The sequence below is a fragment of the Python bivittatus genome, unplaced genomic scaffold (genome assembly GCF_059951505.1).
Source record: "Python bivittatus isolate LINGU-HERP-01145 unplaced genomic scaffold, Pbiv_v1 ctg000580_np1212, whole genome shotgun sequence".
NCBI classification, from domain to species: domain Eukaryota; kingdom Metazoa; phylum Chordata; class Lepidosauria; order Squamata; family Pythonidae; genus Python; species Python bivittatus.
Genome location: NW_028277087.1, coordinates 1,517,157 through 1,544,470, shown reverse-complemented (window position 1 = coordinate 1,544,470; position 27,314 = coordinate 1,517,157). Strand labels below are relative to the sequence as shown.

The following is a 27,314-nucleotide window of genomic DNA, read 5'->3' as shown; positions in this document are numbered from 1 at the left end:
GAGAGCTCTATCATCAGAGGGCAGGATTGTTGCAGTCTAGGCCTGCCTTCCCTAGCAGAGGCTGCCTAGTGTGCAAGAGAAAGGCCTTGTGATTGTTACCTGGTTTGTTTAATGCCAAGGAATTGCATTAAAAGAGGCCCTTTTCACATTACCTTGTTCAGAAAGGGGTGGCAAGAATCTGGAATTTCTTTCCGTTTAAGTGCATTTTTACTGACACCAACAGAGCACCATCAACAACAAAAATCAACCAGAAATGCAGTATAATGAAAAATAAGAAAAAAGAGAAGCAGACGAAAAGTAAAATGTAGGTGGGTGGAGGTAGTATGTGAGAGAAATACATGGATATATGTAAGAATCTAAGGTCATCCATTAAAATTAAGCACAGGAGACCCCGGATGGACAGAAAGAAATACTTTCCGTGCACAGCACACAGTGAACAGTGACACTGGTTGCCAGCAGTTGGAGAATGCCCACCATTCGATAGTTTGAAAAGAGAATGAAATAGGATCATGAAATTAAAAATATATTTTAGTTTTTCAATATTTCGAAAAGCCCAACCACTATAAAAAGGACTGAAATGTCCTTTTTGGTCTGGGGGCACATTTGCCTTTTGACAGCAGAGGGGCGGTGAACTTGGAAAAAACCTGTGAAGGAGGCCATGGGCCATTGCAAAACACCCGTTTTCTAGCGCAGTGTTTCTCAACCTTGGCAACTTGAAGATGTGTGGGCTTCAACTCCCAGAATTCTGGGAGTTGAAACCCACACGTCTTCAAGTTGCCAAGGTTGAGAAACACTGTGCTAGAAGATAAATTAGCTGTCCTTGTGAAATGTTTGTGCATCCCAAAGACATTGTTGCAAAATGTGATTTTAAGGGCATGATGCTTTACTCACACCAGTTCCTTTTTTGATATTTAAAATAAATCTTTAACAAAACATCCAGTGAGGCAGATAAGCTGCTGGGCGCCAAGAGGGGCCCCCAAATGGCCTACTCCCGCTGTAAGCCATTCTTGCAGAAGCGTGTGCAAAGATGCCAAAGAGTGGGTAGGGTTGAGACTCGGAACGGCTTGCTGAAGAGGCAGCTGAGGATTTGGATCCAGGCCGTCCCAGATCCTGTCACCGTTCTCTATGGTTTGGTGTTGGTCCCCAGTCCCTGGGCGTTTGACTGGATGATACTTAACATCTCCTGCCATTCTTGTCTCCTGGGTAGGTCCACGACATCTTCTACCCTTTCACCCAGCCAGAGGAGAAAGAGGAAGAGCTGACTTTTATCCGAGCGAATGAATGCAAGACGGGCTTCTGCCACCTGTACAGAGTCACAGCCATCCTGCAGCGCAAGACGTACGATTGGACTCGGCCGTACGTGCCTAGCAAAGGTGAGCACTAGAAGTGCTGAGACTTTCCTTTGCAAATTCTTGGGATATTTTAATACCCAATCACTTCCTAACATAGCTTCATTTACATTGGCTCATAGTGAAAAAAGTGTTTTCCCCTGTTTCTTGTTTTTTAACAAGCTGTTTTTAATAGATACTCAAAGTTCTCTATGTAGATGTAGAGAGAGAGAGAGCTGTTCCTGTATTTTGATATACCCAGAAGAGAGCAGTCCTAGGTTAGTCATGTGAAACAATTCCAACATTAAAGTTGTCAAATGCAATAGGAAGCATATCAACTCATTTGTCTTGTGGATGCTTTAAGCGTAGCAAAACGTAGCATGGGTTGGACGTGCCTTTTTCCAGAATACTTCACTCTCCCACTCCTCTTCACTGTGTACATTCAGCATCCTATGACCAAAGCTTTGTTTTTTTCATGCTGAAACATTTTATACTCCTGTAAACCTTGGGGTTTCCTTTACAGTATCTTCTTGGTGTATCCAAGTTTGCTGTTTCAGAGCGTGCGTGCATGTATATTCGTGCGTGAAGAGAGAGATTTTATTTCTCATGAAATAAACGGACGCACACCCAGGGCAAATATTCAAACGTTCTAGTATCAGAGGTCGCAATGACCACCGATTTAAATGGTTTTAAGGAGGGAAAATTAACATCAACCGAGTCAAGGAAGACGTGTGGCTGTTGATCCGTGGCTGTTTGCTACCTTCCAAGTAATGAGTGGTGTGCTTTAAATATCGGCTGCTGGAGAGCAACAGCAGAGGAGAGGGGTCTGCTCCTGCCTCCACGTTTTCAAGCAACGTGGCAGAGCATCCTGTAGCAGATGGACTTCTGAGCTGATTCAGCAGGATTCTTTACGTTCTTAAATACATACTTCTGTATCTGTGTATGAATATCAGCACAGATGTTTGTTTGTTTGTTTGCCTAATTTATATAGTTGCCCATCGTGCATATGTGATTCTGGGCAATGTACAAAGTTAAAAGCACGAACACAATACAGCAAATAACGAAAAACGTAACAACAAAAATCATTAAAACGTTAAAAACAATAAAAACCATCAAGAACATTAAAAAATATATATCTGGTGAGTGAAATGGTGCAATTTTAGAAAGAGAAAACCACAGTGGGAACTTGTTTTGCCAGCCTCGTTGCGGGTTGCAAAACTCAAGTATGCAAAATCCTCTCTCTGGGATTGTATTAATGTTTTGATCTAGCAGAATTTATTCTACATTGGTGTTTGCTGGCTTTTTTTAGCCCATGAGTTTTTCTCTTGATATCCCCAGTCTGAGCATTTAATAAAAAGCAAAATGGGAAATGTTCCCACCCCTGTTTAGACCCACGGACAGCAGTGCATCCTGTCCTGTTGTGAGGGCACTATAAGGATATCACAAGTGGGAAGGCAACGCTCCAGGTGTTTTCCTCCTTTCCACTTCGTTTTAAGGCTGACAAATCCACAGCCTCCAAATATCCTTGGATGTTCAGGCATGGGATGGTGGAAGCTGTAGTCCAGCAAATTATGGCTGATGCTCTGCCCTCACAGCTGATTTCAGGGAGCACCAGTGGAACTGGGCAACCAAATCACACTCTGTTCTGTTTGTTCAGATGACTTCAAATGCCCTCTCAAGGAAGAAGTGGCCCTCACCAGTGGAGAATGGGAGGTTCTGGCCCGGCATGGGTACAAGGTACTAAGTCTCTTCCTCATCCAGTGAAAACACCATTTCAGGTCCTTGTCATCTCTTGTCTGCTTTCTAATTTGTAGTTTCCTACTGCAGCAAACCAGCTGGCAGCCTCTGCTCCTTAAATCCCTGCCTTATCTTCCAATCCAGTCCTGAATCCTGCCCAAGTGCCTTGTACGTTGTTCCAAAGGCCTCTGGGGTCTCCCTGCACCCCCCCCACCCCACCCCCACTTCTTTGACGTGCCTCTACAACTTTTCCTAGTCTTTGCTCCTCCAGCCCCACTGCCTTCAGGCGTCCAAAGGCGTGCTCCTCGCTGAAAATAGGTTACCTATTTTCTCTTGGTATCTCCTTTATCAGGGCAGCTGAGTTTCACAATGCCTGCGTGTGTCCACTTGATTGGAGAAGCTAAGTTCTGACCAAAGGTGTGAAGCTAAGTTCAGCCTGGGTGTGAGTGGCACTCAGTTGCATGACACATACTAAGGAACGTTGAGCCTTATTCACAACTTCCTTTTTTCCAGAAAGCATTTGATCCCACCTCTCTGCCAACTCTGTACCTTTTTTGTAACTAAGCTAAGCAGGGGTGTTCTGCAGGGCACGGTCAAAAAAGCCAAAATGATGCCTGTGATCAAAGCTGGTTCAAAGCTTTGATCGCAGTACTGCAGCTATTCTTGACCAAACCCTGCAGACACCCTTGAAGCTAACGGTGTGTACCTGAAATGAATTCCGATTCTGCCTCCCAGCAACTCTGGCTCTCAAAGCAATTTTTCATGTGTGCTCCTCTCTCTCTCTCTGTCCTCCTCTCTCTTGCCAGATTTGGGTGAATGAAGAAACAAAGCTGGTGTATTTCCAGGGCACGAAGGATACCCCTTTGGAACATCACCTCTACGTGGTCAGCTACGAATCTCCTGGTGAGGTCGTGCGGCTCACCACCCTGGGCTTCTCCCACAGCTGCTCAATGAGCCAGGTCTGTTTCTCCATGTCTGAAGGCCAAACAGCAACCAGGCCATCCGGATTCGGTTGGTTAAAAATAAAACCCACCACACCCTGGTAGGGCTATGTTTCTGAGGGCAGGTGTCCATGTTCCTTCTGTGATGACAGTCAGAGTGGCTTGTTAGTCTTTGGTGAGTTAACAAATTCTGGAAGTCTTCTCCAGCTTGGAGTTACGGGGACAGAGTAGAAATGGTCCCCGTTGCAGCACCGCTGGCAACTACAGCAAAACAAAGATTCCTGACTGCTCTCTTTAACTGGGGAGGAGAAGAGGCGATTGTCCAGACCAGCGGAGGGCCAGAATAGAAAGCTGCTGTGCACCATGTGAGACTCTTCATCCGGGCCAGTGTTCGTTACTCTGACTAGCAGACGCCCTCCAGAATAGACTTTCCCTCCACCAGCTACCTGATCCATTTGAGTGGAGGCTCCGGGGGTTAAACAGGCCTGCTGAGGGCAAACTAGCTGCTCTTCCTCTGAGTGGTACATGTCAGAAGCCGCGGTGAGATCAAGATGACACCAGGTGTGCTGTTGGGCTAATGAAGCAGCTCAAGTGTGCAGCTTCCATTGTTTGCACGATGGCGTCCTGAGACGTGCTGTCTTGACACATCTCCCTTCTGGCATGGCCTCTGCCTGTAGTCACAATTATTAAGACCAAAAGGTGATTTCCTTCATGAGGCCTAGAATCTTTACAGCAGGAATGACTCACCTCTACTCTGTTTGGTGTTTGTTACTCATGTATATAGCATTTTAAATAGCGAAAATTGGGGAAACGAAGGAACCTTCCCTGTCCTGAGTAGTTCATAGTCTGCATTTTGTATTAACAACAGGGAAGGAGAGAAAAGCTTAAAGGCACAGTGAACATCAAAATAAATATTTGCAAACGTAAAGGCTCTGAGTCTTGACTTTATGGAAGGTGAGAACCGTGTGCTAATAGAAAAATCGATACAGGGATGGATTGAAGGTAACTGATAGAATCAAGAAAGGTGACGGTCAGGAGATGTTTAAAAAGCCTTAGGGATCCCCAGGGTTGGATGCTGAGTGCGCTAAACTTTGTCCTTTCCTGCAGAACTTTGATATGTTCATCAGTCACTACAGTAGCGTCAGGACCCCTCCTTGTGTGCACGTTTACAAGCTCAGCGGCTCGGATGAAGACCCTCTCCACAAGCAGCCAAAATTTTGGGCCAGCATGATGGAAGCAGCCAGTGAGTAAAATCTTGCTGGGCATCAGCATTCATCCTTTTGCACCAAGGGGGTGCAGCGGCACCAAGGCGACCAAGCCCTGCCCTGCCCTGCCATCTTTGGAGTAAGGGGTGGGCCAGCCTCTCTAGTTGGATTGTGGAGCTGGGGCAAAGGTTGGGATTGCCCAGTTCTGCCCCACCCACCCTTCATTCTTGATGGACATTAATGGTGGTATTATTCAGAGAATAACAGTAGGATTTTGGCTTGGAGAACTGAAGACTTCGTGTTCCTTATGAGTCACTTTGGTGCACAGTTCTCTCTTTATGCCTGCAGAGAATGTAGAAACTATATTTTTTAATTCACAAGGGGAAAAAAAACTTTTAGGCAAGATCATTCATAGAGAAACATTGCACGACTGGGTTATCTTCGTTGGGGACAAGGTGTCACAGCGTGATGATGACCAGAGTGACTCCCCCCCTTGCTCCCTGTGTTTTGCAGGCTGTCCTGCTGATTACATCCCCCCTGAAATCTTTCATTTCCGCACCCAGTCGGATGTCGAGCTGTATGGGATGGTGTACAAACCACACGACCTCCAGCCTGGGAAGAAGCATCCCACGGTGCTCTTTGTCTACGGGGGGCCTCAGGTAGGTGCTCCTTGGTTCAGGTGATGGTGGTTATGAGTGCCATCAAGTAGCTGTTGGCTGTTAGCGACCACATAGACTTTCTCCAGGAGGATCTCCCCCTAACCTGGTCCTTCAGGTCTTCCAACGGTGCCCCCATCACCACTGTAACTGAGTCCATCTCCCTTCCTGCTGGTCATCCTCTTCTCTTTCCTTCCACTTTTCCCAGCATTATGGGCTTCTTCGGAGAGCTAGGTCTTCATGTATGTGGGTGGGTGGGTGGGTGGGTGGATGGATGGATGGATGGATGGATGGATGGATGGATGGATGATGTGCCATCAAGTTGGTGGTGGTTCTTAGAGGCCACATAGATAGACTTCTCCAGGAGGATCTCTCCCTAACCTGGTCCTTCAGGTCTATCAAGGGTGCCTCCATTGCCCCTGTATCTGAGCCCATCCACTTTGCTGCTGGTTGTCCTCTTCTTCTCTTCCCTTCCACCTTTCCCAGCATTATGGGCTTCTCAAAAGGAGGTGGGTTTTTGCATTGACTGATTGATTGATTACACGCCATCAAGTCACTGTTAGCAACCATGTAGATAGATTTCCTCCAGGAGGATCTGTCCCTGTAATGGAATGTGAGAATGACCTTGGAAGATGGGGGGGGAGAGATGCTGCCTAGGGAACGATCTGATAAAAGGGGGAGGAACCCCCAACTGAGTAACAGACAGAGAAAGAAACTTAAAAGGACCCGCCTGAAGTAATCAGACAGTAAATAGGGGCGGTGGGAGATTTGTACTTTCAGACTTAGAAGATTCTGTTAATGTAGCCTAACAATAAAGTAGAAGTAGCTCATCTGGCCGTGTTTCCTGTCTAGTTTACCTGGGAGGGTTGACAGTCCCCAACCTGCTCCTTCAGGTCTTCCAATGGTGCCCCCATCACCACTGCATTCATCCTTTGCTGCTGGTCGTCATCGTCTTCTCTTTCCTTCTATCTTTCCCAGCATCAGAGACTCCTCCAGAGAGCTGGGTCTTCATGTTGATTGATTGATTGATTGATTGATTGATTGATTATGTACCATCAGGTTGGTGGTGATTCTTAGAGATCACATAGAAAGACCTTCTCCAGGATGATCTGTCCCAACCTGGCCCTTCAGGTCTTGCTGTAAGTCCCTCCCCCTTGCTGCTGATCACCCTCTTCTTCTCTTTCCTTCCACCTTTCCCAGCATCAGAGCCTTCTCCAGAGAGCTGGGTCTTTGCATCATGTGTCTGTAGTGGTATCATTTGAGCCTAGTTATTTGTACCTCGAGTGGGAACTCTGGGCTGATGTGTTTGATGATCCATCGGCTTGTTTTCTTGGCTGTCCATGGGATTCTCAGGAGTTTCTGGGTTAGCAACTATAGAGGGAATTTTCCAAACTCAGGACCAAAAGGCTGATGGAGGGAGAGCAAGTCACTCCATCCTTAGTCTGTCACTCTGTTTAATGAAGGTCTTTCTTCTTTTAATTTAGGCAGAGTAGAAAAATTGGCAGGCCACACTTCCCGAGTTCCTACTGGCCCTGGCCCTGCCAGCCTTTTGAAAAGCCTTAAAGGCCTAGGAAGAAGGCAGCGGCAAGCTGCTTCTGAAAATGTTCATGAGAAAACCCCATAGGCTTGTCTGCATAGTTGTCTGAAGCCAAAGGCATAAAATAAGTAGCGGCTGAAAGTCCGAGACCATCTGTGAAATTAGCTGATGGGAGATTGTGGACAGGCATAAGTGAACAACACGCAGCGCCTCGCTGATTTCACAAGACCATTGCTGCAGCAAGTGATTACAGCCCACTTGCTTACAATGTGCTAAAAAGAGGATAGAGAGGAAGAAGTGATCGGCGGCTGCCTGATACCAGCAGAGTACGCTTTGGAATGACCAAGGTGTGGGGGGTGACCTTCCTGGCCTCACTATCTCCCCTTTGAGGCCTGCAGGCAGCAGAGTGTTAGACTACGTGGAGCTGTTCTTGGCTGAGGTTCTTGCAATGTCTTGTGACTAATGATGGAGCGGGTTGTCTTTCCCTGGGGAGTCAATCACAAGCAAAGGATAATCATAATTAATTAATTCATCAATCATTTCTAGATGCATTCCGAAAAGCACAGTACTTAGAAATCAGTCCAACAAAATTCATGCACCTGGTAACAGCCAACCTGGGAAATGAATATTAACATTGAAAGAACCAACAGCAATCCATTTGAAACAATGCCCTGGGATGGGACTGAGTATATCTACCTCCATAATTATTTAAAGCAGAGGTTAAGCTGCGACTGTGAACTAAATAAGAAGGTAGAACAACCAGACCCTACAATGATCTAGTTAAAAATAAAACTCTCTACAGGGCTTCTGATTTCCCAGAGGGAGGAAACTGGTTTCCAGAGTTGTGGGGGGAAAGGAAGGTGGAGGGAACGTTGATGAAGGAACGCAGGAGCTGTTAAGGGAAAAGAAACAACAAGTTGGGCCTCTGGAAAGAAGGCACAAGAGGAATTCAAAAGAACCCCCCCCCCTTTACATAAGAGGGGACAGAGGGAAACTGATGGGCACCCAGGTTCTGTTATTATAAAGTCCTTGCCATGTCTGTTCCCTGACCTGGCCTACCTTGCAGGGCTGACATGGCGCCAGGTCCGCAATCTGGAGAAAGGCACAGAAGAAAAATTTGCTCAGAGGAATACAAAGAGCGAGCAGGATTGTAAGGAAAAGCAGGTGCCTCCAGGAGTTGGTTTCCTAATGAACGGGTGCATTGTTCCCCCCCCTTCTTCTCCCACACCCGTCTCGTAGGTCCAGTTAGTGAATAATTCCTTCAAAGGGATCAAATACCTGCGGCTGAACACGCTGGCGTCCCTTGGCTATGCTGTGGTGGTGATCGACGGGCGAGGCTCATGCCAGAGAGGCCTTAAGTTCGAGGGAGCTCTTAAGAATCAAATGGTAAGTCCTTGTCTATCTCCAGGCAAAGGATATGGTCTCTGTTCAGTGATCTGCAGATTCAGAGGGGTCAAAGTAAGTTTCTAGTCCTCATTATTTTGTCAGCTGCACTCAGGAATCCTCAGGGGTGGGAAGAATCTGCGAGGATGAGAAAATCTGCAGCAGTTACTTTCCTTGACAAGTTTGCCTGTTTTGAATAGCGCTGCCTTGGAGTCCCCTTTCTTTCTCTAATGCGTTTCCTTTACTGTTAGCTAGGGAAAATCAGCTTACACTCCCCATTTGCAGCCTCCACTGAGTATTTGGGAGAATTCCCTTTCTTTTCTTTCCAGAGATTTTACCTTTCTACAAATACTTGCCAATCCAAGTGTTCAAGATACCCTGAATATGCTGATATTTCCATATGTTTTTGCTCCATGCCTGTCAGTAAATGGAAAAAGTCATGGTGATAAAAATTAATCTGAAATCCCTTTCTTTGCCCTGTGCAGGTAGTCCTTGTTTAACAACAATAGGGACTGGAAAATTCGTTAAATGGGGCGGTTGTTAAATGAGTTGTGCCCGATTTTACAATCTTTTTTGCAGTGGTCATTAAGCGAATCACCATGGCCATTAAGCAAATCACAAGGTCATTAAGTGAATCACATGGTTCCCCGTTGACTTTGCTTGGGGGAAGCTGGCTGGGAAGGTCACAAATGGCGATCGTGTGACCCCAGGACGCTGCAACTGTCGTAAGTGCAGGCTGGTTGCCAACCTCCCAGATCACAATCACATGACCACAGGGGTGCTACAATGGTTGTAAGTGCAAGGACCGGTTGTAAGTCCCTTTGTTCGGCACCATTGTAACTTTGAATGGTCACTAAATGAATGGTTGCTAAGTGAGGACTGCCTGTATACTTTAAGTCCTCAAGAAGTGCTTCATCTTGCAGCTGCTGTGGCCCCTGAGAAGGAAACCATCTGGTCACACTCTCTTTTTTTCTACAATCACCTTCAGGGCCAGGTGGAGATCGAGGACCAGGTTGAAGGTTTACATTACGTAGCGGAGAAATACGGGTTCGTCGACCTCAGCCGCGTTGCCATCCATGGCTGGTCATACGGAGGCTTCCTCTCCCTCGTGGGGCTCATTTACAAGCCTCATGTTTTCAAGGTGAGGCTCGCTGGCTCGGCCCCAGGGCAGCTGTGAAAACCTACATGGGCTCGCCAGGGCCCTGAGCTGTGTCCTGGCCGTGGGGGGGCCTCCCACTCCTGGAAACCCCAGCCATTCCCCTGAGGGGGTGCTGTGCTGTGCTGTGCTTTGCCCGCCCCACCTGTCAGGCCCAGCCCAAGAACAGTGACGAGATAGTTCAGTCCAATATAGTTCTTTTATTAGCTTGCTCCTAATAGACAGAATCTCGCCAGACTAAACCTGTGCTAAAGCAACTAGTGGATACAGCCTGTGAGACTCTAGGGAGGGGCTATCCTCATCCTCTTCGTCTTCCCACGTTCTTGCTGTGGACTGAGAAAGTGCTTGCTCTGGAATGTTCTCCCTCCCTCCTGATAACCTTGATCCTCCATTCCAGTATCTTCCTCACTCATGCCATCCATCACACTACCCCATATCTAATTTCCTTGGGGCAAAGGAGAAGCTGGTGTTCCTTGGTTTTTCTGGGCTCTCCTACTTGCTCAGAGGCTCACCAGAGGGTGGCGAAGCCCTTTGACCGCTTGCAACCACACCTCCTGAATTGCTGGAAAATCGCTTTTGAGAGGAGCAGGATTCTCTGCCTGGTGACCTCATCTTGGCCTTAGGAGAAGAACTTGGGGAGCAACCACCTTCCCCATGTTGCTCTGCTCCACCAGGCTTTCCAAATCAAAACATCCAGAATGGGAGGGGTGGGGGTGGAGGGAGACTGGCCGATCATTTTGTTTATTTATTTACACAATTTATTAGCATAAATATTGCATTTAGTAGCATAAATTACACAATTTACTAGCATAAATTTATTATCGTTCGTGGAGCAGGTAGAGAGGTATTTCCTAGTGTTGGATTTATTTCTCAGTTTTAGAATAGTGGAATTACTCGCTAAGAATACCAAGAAGTTCATATTGGTCTGATCTTTTTAAGAGAAACAGAACCAGTTCAGTGACATGGAAGAGGGAGGTGCATTTGGGATATATTGCCAACCCCCCCACCCACCCAGAGCTAATACTCTATGATACCAGGAGAGGGAGATTTGGAAATAAGTAGAGAGAGAGGCATTCGTGAAAGCTCCCACGGAATCAGGATTTACTGTAAAAAATAAGTTTCTAGGCTACATGGATTCCAGCAGCAGCTTTGTTGAACATTCAAGCCTCCTGTGCGTGAAGCTGTTGAAGCGTCAGGTCCCTTCCTGTGCATAGCAGAAGCAGGATCCATTTTACAAAACAGGTTTGCTGTTTGGCCTACTGCAGTGTTTCTCAACCTGGGCGACTTTAAGATGAGTGGACTTCAACTCCCAGAATTCCCCAGCCAGCCATGGGGAGTTGAAGTCCACTCATCTTAAACTCGCCCAGGTTGAGAAACACTGGCTTAATGTATGCAGCATGTGGTTGGTCCTTGTGTGTTTTTTAAGCAAAAGCATCCCCTCTGGATTTATTTTCTTTCACTTGTGTCCCTTAGGTCGCCATAGCAGGGGCCCCCGTCACTGTCTGGATGGCTTACGATACTGGATACACGGAACGGTACATGGATGTCCCAGAGAACAACCAGCAAGGCTATGAAGCAGGCTCAGTGGCCCTGCATGTCGAGAAACTCCCCAATGAGTGAGTGTTCTGAGATAGCAGGGGGCCGGGGCCGGTGGGGGGAGAGGGGAAGGGACACAAGAAATGGCCTTCCACAGGATTCCGTACGTTTCCTCACTGAGGCGGACATTTACGTGTAATGATGCGAACCACCATGTTAAGTGGCAGTTGCTAGCCAATCCTGGCCGATCTCAAAAATTTAAGAAGTAGAGTTAGTCCTTAGCTGGGAGCCTCAGAAGTTCCCCCTCCCCCAAAACCCCCCACCCCCTTAGAATTTTTTTTAGACTGTATTTGCACTTGAACTAATGGCGTAAGGAAAGGCAAGTCCCAGATAAATTAATTAAAGCCATCCACAGGCCACTGTAATAAAAATAGCCCGGTCAGGGCAGTGTTTATTCATTTCTAATAAATAAATAAATACCCACCTACATTGCAGCCCTTTCTGATATCCTGCAAACGCGTTCGGCCATCATGGTCCACAGTGGGCTGCAGTTCCAATCAGAGCAGACAATTCTCTCATATGTGAGAAATCCCATTTTACAGATAATATTATTTTTTTAAAAAACTTAGTCTTTGTTCATTGTTTTTTAAGCTGTAATCTTAAACTTGATTGGTTTGGAGCTATTTATTTAATTGGAGCTATTTATTTATTTCTTTGCCCTTTATCAAGCCTGTTTTATTTATCTGTTTTGTGTTTTCATAATAATGTTAATAACTGTGTGCAAGGCAAGGTTAGTTGTAAAGAGTCTTGAGTGTGAAACCTATAATCAGCCAAATAAGGTGATTAATACTAAGTTCCAGAGAAACTATTGAAGCTTGCCCCAGTCTGGTGCCTTCCAGATACAGTGACCCTGGCTGGGAATTCTGGAGATTGGACTCCTAACACTGCTCCAGGGTACTAGGTTGGGGAGCACGGTGCCTGTCTGTTCAGACAACCCACTGAACCTGAAATTAACCCATTGTCTGGCTTCACATGGAACGTGATCTCATTGGGCTACATTTGCCAAACATCCAGAGTCGCAACAAAAATCAAACACAAGCTTTGCATTTTGTGCTAATTTGGATTTTAACTGACCTGGTTAAGCGTGTTGTGCAAACACAGCCTCTAACTCTCCTCACCTCACCTCCTCCACTGCTTTCCCAGCGTTTCCCTGGAGTCACTGGTCATTGGCGCCTAGCCCAAAGGCACCCGTCCAAGGAAGTGCTCTCTCCTCTTGCTTGCTTCTCCGTAAGTCTTGTCCTGGAGCATTTCTCTGTCTTTTTCCCAGGCCCAACCGCTTGCTGATTCTCCATGGGTTTCTGGATGAAAATGTGCACTTTTTCCACACCAGTTTCTTGATCTCCCAACTAATCCGGGCTGGGAAACCGTATCAGCTACAGGTAGGTGAAGGTGCTGGGAACAAGGAAGAATGGCACATTGCCATTGGGAGGCATGGTCCTGCCCTGTGGGACCAGAGGAGAATTGCAGTCGGTAAGGTACAGGCCTCTGCCAGCTAAGATACTGATATTTATTTGTTTTTATTGATTGGCATACATTTAAAGCATGCCCGACTCCCAACGATTCTGGGCCCTTTACACGCTAAAAAAGCCAGAACAAAGTGATGGATGTACAGGAAAGAAAACCTAAACCAGACAAACAGAACAAAATTTTACAAGGGCTCACCAGCCATCCTTCCGCAAGGCCTGGGAGCCAAGTGAGTCTCTGGGGGGAGGCCATTCCAGAGGGCAGGTGCCGAGACAGAGAAGACCCACTTCCAGGTTCCCTTTAGGTGGCCCTGTTTAATTGAAGGGATCTGAAGCGCACCCACCTTGCTGGATGGGCAAGAAACAGGTGATCCCTCAAATAACTGGGCCCTAAGAGAGTGGTATGTGTAGCCGAGTCAGAGTAAGAGGCCAAAGAACCAGTTTGGCCTAGCGCAGTGTTTCTCAACCTTGGCCACTTGAAGATGTGTGGACTTCATCTCCCAGAATTCCCCAGCCAGCACATTGGCTGGGGAATTTTAAGAGTGAAAGGCCACACACCCTAGCTAGGGAATTCTGGGAGTTGAAGTCCACATATCCTTCTGGAGAATTCTGAGATTTGAAGATCAGTATTTCTCAACCTTGGCCTCTTGAAGATGTGTGGACTTCAATTCCACACATCTTCAATATATAAAATTTGTAGAAAATATACAATTTACAGAAAAGTCCATTTTATATGATACAAATGTATAGCGTGAACTCTTCCAACCCAAGCCATCCCAGGGTACAGTAGATAAAAGCAGAAAAGACAAATTCTGTACCGTGATCACAATGTGAGATAGAAAGCAGAGATAAAACCTGCACAACCAGCGAACAAAGGAGAAAATGCATCCGTGCCACCATTTGCAGTTGAAACCTATAGAGATTTATGTGGAAATAAGGCCTCTATCCCAGTGTTTCTCAACCTTAGCAACTTTAAGATGGGTGGCCGGATGGGGAATTCTGGGAGTTGAACCCCACACATCTTCAAGCGCCCAAGGCTGAGAAATACTGATCTTCAAATCTCAGAATTCTCCAGAAGGATATGTGGACTTCAACTCCCAGAATTCCCTAGCTAGGATGTGTGGCCTTTCACTCTTAAAATTGGGGTGTTCTGGGAGTTGAAGTCCACACATCTTCAGTGGTGAAGGCCCTAGGCTAGAAAGCAGCAGGGGGTGAGTTCTAGTCCCGCCTTAGGCATGGAAGTCGGCTGAGTGACTTTGGGCCAGTCCCTCTCTCTGAGCCCAACTTACCTCACAGGGTTGTTGTTGTGGGGAAAATAGGAGGAGGAAGGAGTATTAGGTATGTTCGCTGCCCTGAATTATTCATAAAAAATAATAAAGCAGGATTAAAAAATTTTGAAAAAGCAATTAGAGCAGCTTTCCCCAAGGCAAGGGCCGACATTCTGCCCAATCTTGCCCTACCTGGTTCCCCTCCAGGCTGGGCAAGATGGAGCACGAGTGCTGGGTTAGGCTGGATTCCAGTCCCACCTTGTCCTGGAGGCTAACAGCACAGCCTTGCGCGAGTTGTCCTGCCTGAGCCAACGCCACCTCATTGTGTAACTGTCCGGGGGTTGGGGCTGGTGGAGGGAAGGGAGGCAAGAAGAAATTTTTGGAAGAAGATCAAAATGATAATACAATATTAACTTCAATAATTTTGTGCTGATAAACCTTGATTTACTGTGCAATTCTGGTAAAAGTGCATGGTAATTCTGGTTGGTTGATAGATTGATTGATTCGTTCATTCATTCATTCTTTTGGCTTTTTCAGTCTGGGGGAAGGAGAGGCTGAGGAATACCAAAAGCCTTTGCCTCCTCCTACTGTCAGGTTACCAAGTTGGATAGGCATGGTTCAAATGCACTTTTGCGGCCCATAAGCGTAGGTAGGTAGGTAGAATTCCTGCTGTCCCTTTAAAACAATAATTGAAAGCAGGGATATAAAGCCATTTCAATCAAAGATCCACATAACGGCCTCGAAATGTTTTCTCCTTAATTCCAGTGTTACAAGCTCCTTGGTTGCTGCTGGAAAAACTGAGCACATTTTTTGGAAAGGCTGCAGTGATGCAGAGGGGGTGAAACTATCACACTTATGGCAGGCCAGGGTTTTATTTTGCTTAGTTGGAGAGGTGCTTGTGAGTTTCTTAAACAGGCAGTAAATTGGTCCTTCAAACGCTTTTTAAGTTTTTGCTGCAGCGTTAGTGTTTTCTGCTTCCAAATGGCCTGAGAAACACACTGCTGATTTTTAGCCAGGGTGACGGTTGGATTCAGAGAAGCGGTATTCTGATCTCCATCCAAAATCTGGAATCTCATTATTCAGACAGCCTTAACACGCCTCATTCCGTTGTTTTCATATAGTCCATAATACCTTGATTGTTCCCGGCCAGTTTGAAGGAAAGGCGTTCAGCTTATGGGTACCATGGAAATGGAGATGTATATGAGGAACCTTTCAATTCCAGGTAGATGCTGGTTGTCAGAAGTGTGCGCAGCGTGTGGTCCAAAAGGTCAGGATGATGGTCATAACAGGATAGAAGCTCTGCCTGTTTTTACGGGCAACGCAGTGGCCCTGTTGTGGCTGCCATCTTGACTCTCTTGACCACGCCCTGCAGACCCCCCTGCAGGTTGCCAAGGCGAGATGAGACAAAGGGTCGGTTGAACAGAATGACAAGATGAAGAGTTGGCTGTGGATCCAGGCAATCCCGTCCCAAGAAGGGAGGATCCCAGGTTGCCTGGCACACGAGGAGCACCCCAGGCTCTCTTTGGAGCAGGCTGCTTCCCAGGCCAGGCGGTTTTAGGATTCCAGCGGTTGCAGACGGATTGGTTCCAGCTGTGCTGTGCAGGGGGCAGTCCGTGCTAGATGGAATGGATTGAGGGCGATGAGGGCAGAACAGAGGGTGGGGGTTAAGGGTGCATTTCTCCCTGTGCCCTTGGTGGCCCCCCTGCAGTTAAGTCCATGGGGACCCCTGCCCACCTCTGGGGCTGCTTTGGGGGGCCAGAGTCTTACCGTTCTCTCCCCTCCCCTCTGCCCGCAGATCTATCCAAACGAGCGACACAGTATTCGTTGCCCTGAGTCCGGGGAGCACTACGAAATCACGCTGCTGCACTTTCTTCAAGAATACCTCTGAGAGGGCGGACGGCCCCCCTCCCGCCCCCCGCCGTGGACGCCAACATGGTTCCCACCTCTGCTCCCGCTGCTTCTTTCAGCCACGGGGCAGCCTTCGAACGCAGAGCACAAACCGCCTCGGGGGCAAGTCTCTCCTTGCGCTGGGCCCCAGGGAGCCCCGCCTGCTTTCCAGATGGCGCAGCTCTAACCTTGTTTTTCCAGCCTCTCTTAGGGCTTTTCTTGTTCTCCTCTCCCCCCCCCCGCCCCAAGTATTTGCTGCTACTTTCTTTGTGCTGGAAATAAAAGATGGGCAGTTCCCCACCCCACCCCACCCAACCCCTTGACTGTCTGTCTGTCTGTCTGTCTCTCTCCTTGCTAGAGTTCTGTGTTTGTCTCCCCCCCCCCCACTTCCACCATGTTGCTGGCTTGGCTCCCCCCTCGGATGCGGGAGACCTTTTTCCTGAGTTTAGGTGGGCTCAGCGGGCAAGAGGAGAGGAAATGGAGAGGGAGAGAGAGAGAGGGAGAAACTGACTGGAACAGGAACTTGGGAATTGTAAGGTGGCTCTATTTATAAGCATGTGGTGCTGCTGTCTTGGATCTCCCCCACCCCGCCCCACTCCTTTGGTTTTTTCTTCCTCAAGCATGTTTGAAAGGAGCGAGCTGCCCCTGCATACCTATCCAGAAACCAGGCATAATGGTGGCTGAGTTTGGTTTGGGATTTTTTTTTTTAATTTTAGTTTTTGTTTGGTGTTGCAAGATTATTTATGGCAGCCTTTTCCCTCTTTCTCGTTGCGTCCCACTCCCCCTCCATCCCGTCTCCACGTCCTGCGATTGAGGCAGGGGCCCTTGCAAGGTAGGCATTGCTCCAGTTCTCTGCCGGTCAGCGACTGTATTCTTTTGTCCCCCCCCCAGATGTTGCTTGTTTGTTCTTCTCTTTGTGGTAGCGCTCTGCCCCCCTCTCCCCGCTGCATCCGCTCGGCACGAACAGCAGCTTGGGAAGGGACCTGTGGGTGCACCTCTGGAGAAGCGCTCTGCCCGCTTGCTCCTGCCCTCCCCGCCAGGCCCTCTTCTGCTTCCCTCTGGGTGGGGTGAAATCCGAAAGCAAGAAGAAGCGTCGACCTGCCCACAAAACAAGAGAAAGAAAATCTGAACCACAGAAAAACTTCCCCGAGTATCTTTAAGTGCGTATTATGAAAAGAAAATATTTTTATGGATTCTTATTCTTTTATAATTATGAGTGGTAAGATGTAGTGACTCATTAAAATATTGGAACGAGGCATACTGTTACTTTCCGCCTGGTGTGGTTTTTACCTTGTTTCCTTTTTTTTTTTAATTGGCAGGATTGCGTGTCTGGGAATAAATAGGCTAATTGGGGATGGGGGCAGAAGAGCTTGGGAGCTGAATTTTTTTCAGTTTTGGGCTTGTCGGGACTCCGAGAACGGAAGAGAACCATTCGCTCTACCGAGGATCCGGACGCTTTCGCTAACCTACTTCACAGCCATCTTTTCCCCATTGTGTTTTTCGTGTGGTTCTTTTCCCTCTCCTGCCCCCTCCCCACCCCCAAAACAGGCCCGAAGATCTTTTTAGCACTTCCTGCTCAAGAAGAGTAGGCAATGCACGCTTAGGTTGAACTGCTACCCCAACCGGCCTGCAGAAATCCAGGCCACCGCTAGATGGGAGCATTTTGCTTTTCTAAAGATAACGTTGGGATTAACGCTTGGTTAGTCTGCATCTTAGCCTTTGCCAACCCAACCCCTTGCACGAGTTTGCAGTTCAGTGACCTGCGTGAATCCAGAAATTCAGAGATAAGGCGCATGTGGGAATGCAGCTTAACTGGTGCTGTGTAACCCATCAGGGCAAGATCAGGGGGTGTCTTCCAACAAGCTGGATGGTCATCTGTCCGAGATGCTTTAGGTCAGGGTTTTTCAAACTCTCTTCTGCAGAACCTTAGGGGCCTGCAAGAGACGAAGGGCAGGGAAAAAGTCAGCTCAACACAGCCAGGGGCATCCATAGCAAATTTTCTAAGGTACAGTGGAAAGTGTGGGGCTGTTCAGTTGACATTCAGAGGCCCCCCTCTTCCCAGGGTGTTTGTGCTCAGGACAACTCATCACTCCAGATCTGAGAGGCAGGCACCAAAGTTCCAGGATTTTTTTGTTTTTAAATTTTGTTTAAATTAACCAGATCCATGGCCTGAAAAAGTTTGGAAAGCCCTGTTCAGGTGAATCCTGCACTGAGTGGGGAGTGACGAGGTGACCTCTAAGGTTCCTTTTAGCTTCCCATTCTAAGTGCTGCTTTGCTTGGGGTCATGATCAAAAATGTTGATGTTCATGTGGTTGGTTAATTATGTGCCATCAAGTCCATGTGAGCTCTTAGCAGTCAGAGAGAGAGATTTCCTCCAGGAGGATCTATCCTCAACCTGGTCTTCCAGGTCTTCCAACTGTGTCCATCCACCTTGCTGCTGGTTTTCCTCTTTCCTTCCACCTTTCTCAGCCTTACGGACTTCTCAAAGGAACTAGATCAGTGTTGTCCAAACTTGGCCACTTTAAGATGAGTGGACTTCAATTCCCAGAATTCCCTAGCCAGCATGGCTGGGTGGGGAATTCTGGGAGTTGAAGTCCACTCATATTAAAGTGGCCAAGTTTGGACAACACTGAACTAGATCTTTGTATGATGGGTCCAAAATACGAAAATATTCTCAGGGTCTTCTCGAACACCAAAGTTCAGAAGCATCAGTACTCTTCCTCTCCTGCTTCTTCAAAGTCCAACTTTTGCTTTCACAGAGTCACGGGGAAGACCACGGCTTGCACGATTCTGATCTTTGCAGGTAGAGACACGTCACAGTATCTGAACATCTCCTCCAAGGCCTTCACGGCTGCTCTACCAAGCACGAGTCTGCAGCATATTTCCTGACTCTTGCTTGACCATTGATGGTGGATCCTAAAAGGAGGAAACTCCAATGTCGCTTCACATTATTGACAATATTGTCAACGACGTTAGCATAGTGCTGTTTTATTTTTTTATGTTGTAGCCGTTGGGGGTTATTGTATATAAGACAGACAGCTGTGTAAGTCTAATACGCAAATGGGTACATTCTCCTGCCTCTCCTGGCAACTCTGAACCCACTCCAGTTTCTCCCTGTCTCTTCTCAAGCGCCGTTCCCAGAGCTGGAACCCCCAGAGCACAGTGGGGTTTCCCCTCCCCTGCATTGGGCGCAAGGCTTCTGCTGGTGCACCCAAAAGTTGCCTTGGCCTTTTTCACTGCAGCAGGCGTCCAGCTGACGGTCCGCTGGGCGCCCTCATCCTCTTCTCGGCATGGCTGCCGAGCCGGTTCTCTTCCCGGTCCCGTGCATTTGTCTTCCTCGCTGAGATGCAGGACCGCCACCGCCTTGTCCCCCAGAAATTCACGAGAAAGCTCAAGCCAGCAAGTGATGAGTTCAGGATCACCGCAAGGAGAACCACATCCTGCGCTGCAACGGGGGGCGATCGATGGAGGCTGCACGGAAGCTGGGCCCACGTCACAAATTTGTGGTTTTCAGCTGCTCCCTTGTGAAATGCGGCAGGTGGAGGCATGGCAAATGAAAGGAAGTTGCACTCTCCGGGGCGGGCAGTCCTGGTGATTTTTCTGTTGCAGAGACAGGCAGGCAGAAGAGAAATCTCTTTTTCTAGCCTTTTCTGCAGGAAAGAGGTAAGTGCAGTTGGGGGAACAGGCCATAACTCAGGGGACGGGCTCCTGCTTGGCAAGGGGGAAATCTGTCATCTTACGTCAAAAGGGGAGCTGCCCATGAGACTTTAGAGAACGCCTGGTGTTTGTAGGTAGACTGCCCCAGCCTCTGGAAGCTCCGCTTGGCCATCCTGCAGCCAGGGATATACTTCCCTTGCATCAAAGCTGCCCAAGGGCCCCTTTCAAGCCATTCTCATTTGATCAAGCATGCATACACACCCTTGTGTGTCAATGCTCCAAAGTGCACCCCGAGGAGAGAGTGCTGAGTAGGTTGGGGGTGATGGTGGTGCTATGGTAGAAGTGTTAAGAATTACAAATTGACATGAAGATCATAGCAGAATTGGGCGGGGGGGAGTTGCTTATTTGCAGGCGTTTCCCGACCAAAGGAGATGTGACTTCTCCGCAGATAGCGTCCTGTGGACCTGCCTAGGTTGAGATGTACACAAGTTGTTGAAAATGAAAGAGAGACTCAAAGGACGAGTCCCAGAATTAATCTGAAGGGCAATGCATTGATGTAATTGCTTGATCTAACTCTGTTTCTCAACCTTGGCCACTTTAAGATGGGTGGACTTCAATTCCCAGAATTCCCCAGCCAGCATGGCTGGCTGGGGAATTCTGGGAGTTGAAGTCCACCCATGCTGGCTGGGGAATTCTGTTCAGCCATGCTGGCTGGGGAATTCTGGGAATTGAAGTCCACCCATCTTAACATTGCCAAGGTTGAGAAACACTGATCGAACCTTAGCTGAAAAATCAGGAGGTCATAATTATCCAAAATATTTAAGTGGGGGGACACAGCATGAAGACCCCATGGGGGGAATTGGCACAAAGTTTCCTGCAATCTAACTCCCCCCACCCGCTGTCCCACCCTGGCACCTTTAAACGGCATACCGTTTGGAAACTGGATGTTTTGCAAAAGGTTTTCTACCATTTCTCCTAGAATTGCTACAATCTTGATGAGGCAAGATTTGCTTCCTCTGGGGGGGTGTGTGTGTGTGTGTATGTGCAAGTGTGCACTCAACGTGCGTATGTTTGGAGGAGCAGAATCACAGAAACGGTCTGCAACGGGAAGGTGGCTGCAGAATGGGCTTGCCAGCCTTGCGAAGTAGTCCAGACAGGAAGCACGCCCAGATGAACTAATTCTACTTTATTGTAAGGTTACATTAACAGAATCTTGCAAGGCTGAAAGTACAATTCTCCCCTGTAGCCTTTACAGTCCAAGAAAATAGGGAGGGTCCCTTCTGAGACGATTGCCTCACCTCCATTCCTTCTGTGGGCTCAGCTGCCGCTTATCCAACCATTCCCCTCCCTGTGGCTCTTCCCCCTGTCTCCCAAGGTCATTTCCACATACCATTACAGCCCAAATTCCTGTGTTTTTTTTTTTAATGGTTTGCAAGATGCCTCTGGCTAGCCCCCCAAAATGGGGCATGGAGGTAGCGGGCCTCCCCTTTCATTTTTCAGTCAGGTACGCTGCTTCTCCATGTGAGAGCTTCATGGGACCTACTGGGACCAATACTGCATTGCTCATCTCTTCCGGCTGCCCGTTCCTAGATTTTATTTCAATATAAGGGAAAGCACTTCCTGGTGGTAAGATCTGTGTTACAGTGGAAGTCTCCCTATGGAAGTGGTGGGTTCTCCATCTCTGGAGGGTTTTAAAAAGAGGCTGGACAGCCATCTCCCATGGATGGTTTAATTGGTCTTCCTGCACATTGCATTAGAGCAGTGTTTCTCAGCCTCAGCAGCTTTAAGATGGGTGGACTTCCACTCCCAGAATTCCCCAGCCAGCATGCTGGCTGGGGAATTCTGGGAATGGACGTCCACCCATCTTAAAGTGGCCAAGGTTGAGAAACACTGGGTTAGAGAAATGAGTTCAAAATAACAGAATGAAATTGAACTGAAGCAAATGCAAAGCTTTTTATCTAGGAGAGAAAGAAATGTAATAATAATAATAGTAATATATTATATGCTGCCTGACTCCCAGTGACTCTGGGCAGTTGCACAGGGAAAGGGGACCTTCGATGATAAATGATCTTTCGGATATGAGTCAGGATCATCATCATCATCATCTTCACCTTCATTATTATTATTGTCGTTTGAATGCCACCCAATTCCCAACAACCCTGGGTGATAGTTCTTCTTCATTCTGCCTGGGTTAGCGCCCACTCTGATTCCTGTAGGCAGTTCTCAGCCTTGGAGAGACATCCAGAGAAACCGGAACAAGTTCTGAGAAATGCAGTGAGGATGCTGAAGGAAGCAAAATTGGAGATGTTTGGCCTTGAGAAAAGATGCCTTCTGCAAATACCCGCAGGGAGGTTAAACTCCAGGCCTGTGAGCAAGACCAGAGGCGTACATTTAACTTCCAGGAAGGGAGATTCCAGCTGAATTTAGAGTCTGGAGAGGATCAAAGAGATGATGTTGATGAAGGGAAGCAAGAAACATTGGCAGAACCATTAAGAGATAATACAAGAGGAAGTAAATGATCCTCCTTGATTCTGTTTGGTATTAAGAGGGAGCAGAGGAAAACTCTGGCAGGCTTTCAAAATCCTATTATTACACCCTACAACATTAAAGGAGCGTTCCAGTCGTCCTTGTGGTGCCTGTTTCCTGAGCTGGCCTACCTTGCAGGGCTGACCCTGTCGGCCAGAGGAGCTGCAAGCTGAGTCATGAGCAGGAAGATGGCAGGCTCCCTTTCACTGGGTGTGTTCAAATGGAGGCTGGAAGTGCTGTGTGTCAGGAAGCTTCAATATGGGTTCCTGTCCTGGGCAGGGGGTTGGTCTGGATGGCCTCAGGGGGTTGGTCTGGGATTCTTGGAGGGGCAGTCAAAGCACACCCCAAGAGCAGCAGTTTGGGGGTGAATGAAATCATGGACTGACCTGGGTGTACAACATGGTGCTCCCCTAATGTTCCACTTTGAGCATTCTTAACCACCAGGATATTTGTCACCCCCACCAAGACAGGGACATGCTGCCAGTCTGTCTGCTCACCCTGACCACACTGGTCTTCCTGAAGGGGTTCTGCAGCCCAGTGGATCTGACCCTGGAAGGAGCATGGAAGGGATGGAAAGAAATCCACGCCAAGGACTACCTTGAGGTGAGTTGGTGTCAGCCTTGCGAGGTAGTCCAGACAGGAAGCCTGCCCAGATGAACTAATTCTACTTTATTGTAAGGCTACAACAGATTCTACATTAACAGGTAGAATCTTGCAAGTCTGAAAGTGCATTTCTCCCCCGTTGTGATGGAATGGAATTATGAAGGCCTGGCTCAGGGAGATAAGCATGTTCTTAGTTCACCGGAGGAGCGTGGGAAGTTCAAGAGGATGAATCAGCTGGCACTTCCCTGAGGAATTCAGGGTGTTGTGGCTGGCTGGCTTGGGAGCTGGGGTTCAGTCTGGGGAGATTTTCTGTCTAGAGGTTGTAGCTAATAAACACAGTGGAACTGAATTTGCATTGTCTCTTGGAGTTCTTTGGGCTAAACCTGACACCCATCCCCTTTACTAGGGAGCATCTCTTTTGAGATGCTTTCCACGCCCCCATTCCTTCTGTGGGCTCAGCTACCGCTTATCTGACCATTGTCCTGGCTGCAGCTCTTCCTCCTGCCTCCCAAGGCCATTCCCCCAGACCATTACAGTTTGCAACAACATAGTTGGAACCCCTGTTTCCTTTGGTTCCTTAAATCTTCTTCATGCTCTGGGGCTTCTTAACCCCAGTCTGTTCCACCACCATACTGACCTTCCTTCCAGACATTCCAGAGTCTTCCAGAGAGATTGTCTTTCTCCAACTCCATCTCTGCCCATCTGGACCATGTTAAGTAGGATTTTGGTTGGAATTGACATTGGCAACTGTAGGCTGTCAGTGCTTCTCTGATAACCTTGAGCTCTAAATAAAAAGATTGACTGATTACATGCCATCTAGTTGTAATTGACTCTTAGCAGCCACATAGATAAATTTTCTCCATGATCTCCCCTTAACCTGGTCCTTCAGGTCTTCCAACAGTGCCCCCATTGCCACTGTCATTGAGTCCATCCCTCTTGCTGCTGGTCGTCCTCTTCTTCTCTTTCCTTCCACCTTTCCCAACATTATGGACTTCTCCAGAGAGCTGGGTCTTTGCATAATGTATCCAGAGTAGAGTAATTTGAGCCTGATCATCGGTGCTTCAGGTGAGAACTCTGGGTTGATTTGTTCAATGATCCACCAGTTTGTTTTCCTGGCTGTCCACGATATTCTCAGGAGTCTTCTCCAACACCAAAATTCAAAGGCGTCAATACTCTTCCTATCCTGCTTCTTCAAAGTCCAAAATAGAAAAATCAGGCACAGTTAAAGTAGCAGCAGGTGGCCCCCAGATTCCCCACAATGCTCTGGATGCAGCATTGCTCAGCAGCGTTTTGAGATATTACACACCTCATAGTTTTTAGCACTATTTTGGCCCCCGGAACCCAGGAGAGATGTCAGCTGGGAGATCTTGCAACTGAAATCTATTGGTTTCAGAACCGTTGCTTCTTTTCCCAGGCTGATGGGTCCTGGTATGTCCTTGAAACTGGGCTTAAATTAAAGCATTCCTTAAGTTTGGGTTTTTTCTTGAGGTAAGAGGGAGTTGGGAGAAGAAATTCTGTCTAAAGTATAAATATTAACATTCCACAAGTCCCTCAAGATCTGGCTATGGGATCAGGCCTGGGGAGACTGCGATGGCTCCCTTATTAATTTTATCCCCTCCTATTTTGTGTGTTTTTACAGTTTTTTTATTTGTAATTGTTTTTACGTCTTTATCCTTTTTAATTGTACGCCGTTGTATGCCGCCCAGAGTCGCCTTGTGTGAGATGGGCAACTATATAAATATGATAAAATAAATAAATAAATAAATAAATAAATAAATAAATATGGGATGGGCACTTTGTGTCTTTACAGGAGGAAGAAACTTTCCGTCGGATGGTTTGGGAGAAGAATTTGTGGAGAATTGAACAGCACAATTTGGAAGCAGCTCAGGGGAAACACAGCTTCCAGCTGGCTATGAACCACTTGGGTGATTTGGTAACCAGGCAAACTTTGTATGGTCCTTGTAGTTGTGAAGCACCGACGGGCTCAGAGCTGCGATGTCATGCAATATTCACCGTGTAGCATCCATAACTGTTGGGGTTAAAATAGTAGCCTTTTTCGTATGGTGAGGAACCCTGGTGAGATGGCAGCTTCAAGCTGACCTGGGCGGATCTTGGAATCTAAGCAGGGTCTGGCCTAGTTAATATTTGGGTGGGAGGCCACTAGGAAATTCCATGACTGGGAAGTGGGAAAAATATGTCCATTAAGTCACAAGGGATCGAGTCTTGTCCTTACCGTTTTCAGCTGGCAGGACCCAGCTGATTTCAAACAAGCGAAGCAGGGTCAAACCTTTCAGTGGGATACAACTATGAAATTGCAAGGCAGGGGTAGTCAGAAAAAAGATCCCACTTCTATCCTGTTGCCAAGCATAAATTGCCAGAAGATGAACTGCTTTTTTGTGTATGGAGCAAGATGTAATGGTCTGTGGGAATGACCTTGGGAGACGGGAGGAAGAGCCGCAGACGAGACAACCGGCGTGTAAAAGGTGTCTCAGCCCACAGAAGGAAAAGGGACGTGGGAAGCCTGTCCTGTTAATGTAATCTTACAATAAAGATAGAGCTAGTACTCCTGGTGGTGCTTCTTCTCTGGTCTACCTCGAAGGGCCAACATCAGTCATGCAGGTCTGGAAGTATTCCTCCCCTCCTTTCCTTTTACTCTCTGGAAAACTCGGGAGGGTCCCTTCCCACGCCCCTTTTCCTTCTGTGGGCTGAGACACCTTTTAGTTGCTGGTTGTCAATTGTCCCGTCTGCAGCTCATTCCCACATACCATTGCTCTTGGAGGGGCTCTCGGCTTGACTAGGGAATTGCAAACCCCTCTTCTGTAGGAGAGGAGGTGCTTTGCGAGAGCAGCCTTCAGGAGTAGATGTGGGGTGCAAGAGAAGATCGGCATCGGTCTGGGAAAGCGGGAATAGCCAGTTATCGATCAGCCAAATTATCAATAACTCTTAGCCAGCAGTCAGGGTAATTCCCATGCATCCTTTAAAAAGAGGAGGTGGCCTTATAGCACCCCCCTTGGAAGGTAGGATAAGGTAGGCCAGGAGCGTCCTTGACCATGGAAGGCTGAGAGAGTTGGAGCTTCCCTGCTGAGGGGAAGACAAGCCCGTGGCCTCTATTGCCTTGAATCGCTGGTCCTTGGCCAGAGGATTTTCCATCATGGAGAGAGATTGGAGCTGGGGAATTCTGGGAGTTGAAGTCCACACACCTTAAAGTTGCCAAAGTTGAGAAACACTGCTCTAGAGGGCTGCAGATTTGCAAGTGGGAGACAGAAGTCCTGATTTCTTCCCCAGACAGATGAGGAGTTTAACCAAATGTTGAATGGTTTCCACCCCGATCGGGCTGGACAGTACGAAAAGGGTGTTGCCTCATTCCAAAAATCAGCCACGAGGGAGACGCCCAAGCAGGTGGACTGGCGCACGAAGGGTTACGTCACTCCTGTAAAAGATCAGGTGAGTCCGGGAGATTTCGTAGCCAAGCTAAAATTTGGGTTGCCACGATGGGAATCTCAATTTAGAGCTCTGTTGTTGCTGAAGCCAAAGTTTCTCATTCTTGTGGCCGAAAAGAGTTATCTTGGAATATAGGATGAAATATTCTATCCAAATATTATTCGAATGTTTCAAAGTGAATGTGGCAGAGATCAAGCTCGCAATTTTACACTTTGAAGTTTTATCATCTTACAGGTAGTCCTCATTTAGCAACCACAATTGAGACCGGCCACTCAGTTAAGTGAAGCAGTCACTAAGTGAAACCATGACTGTGCTTACAATCTGACTTCAGCTTTCCTTTGCTTTACAGACCTGTGAAGGTTGTAAAGGTGGGCATTGGTTGTAAAGTTACTTTTTCATCATTACTGTAACTGCGAATGGTCGCTAAGTGAGGCAGTCATTAAATGAGGACAACCTGTATTTAAAACTTGCAAACTTGAGGCTGCACTAGATTTCTAAGGAACTAGATCAAGACTGAAATCTTTATTGTGCAACAAATACTTTGATGTAATCTGTAGCACTTTTTTCCCCCTAATATTATACTCAATTTGGTATAAAAAAAGTCAAATGTTTGTAAGATCGATCTCCTAAATTGTAATTAATATTGACAGAATATTTTCTCTTTATTTCCAATACTCTTAAGTTATCTAAACAATAGGATGTCAATAACTTCAGTCAATACTGCATAAATATTATGGTATTGAAACAATATAACGTATCAAGATTTATAACAATATAATAACAAGGGAAAAAAGGAAAAAAGGAAAAAATGTCCCCATTTCTAAGAGCTGAATTCCATCAGGTCAGCACCACCAGTTTCTAATCCAGCATCTTAACCACAAGTTGCTCCAGCATTGTAGGGCATTCCTGTCATATCTAAGTAGGTTATAC

The 27,314-nt window shown here is 47.3% G+C and overlaps 1 protein-coding gene across 5 annotated transcripts in view; it reads left to right on the top strand.

Annotated features, from left to right (window-relative positions):
- Positions 1–27,314, top strand: part of DPP9 (dipeptidyl peptidase 9) — a 53,919-nt gene that overhangs the window by 21,397 nt on the left and 5,208 nt on the right. For 3 of the 5 annotated variants that reach the window (XM_088149331.1, XM_088149333.1, XM_025173347.2), the window contains 10 exons: positions 1,208–1,373; positions 2,986–3,065; positions 3,872–4,024; positions 5,114–5,249; positions 5,725–5,870; positions 8,644–8,790; positions 9,776–9,928; positions 11,417–11,559; positions 12,807–12,918; positions 16,066–17,438. In XM_088149331.1, the coding sequence (XP_088005457.1) occupies positions 1,208–1,373; positions 2,986–3,065; positions 3,872–4,024; positions 5,114–5,249; positions 5,725–5,870; positions 8,644–8,790; positions 9,776–9,928; positions 11,417–11,559; positions 12,807–12,918; positions 16,066–16,158 (1,329 nt within the window). In that variant the 3' untranslated portion in view covers positions 16,159–17,438. Of the gene's footprint in view, positions 1–1,207; positions 1,374–2,985; positions 3,066–3,871; positions 4,025–5,113; positions 5,250–5,724; positions 5,871–8,643; positions 8,791–9,775; positions 9,929–11,416; positions 11,560–12,806; positions 12,923–16,065; positions 17,439–18,989; positions 19,821–22,806; positions 22,944–24,753; positions 24,877–26,228; positions 26,388–27,314 lie in introns of those variants that run through there. The other 2 variants (XM_088149335.1, XM_007438458.4) reach the window with 2 other exon arrangements.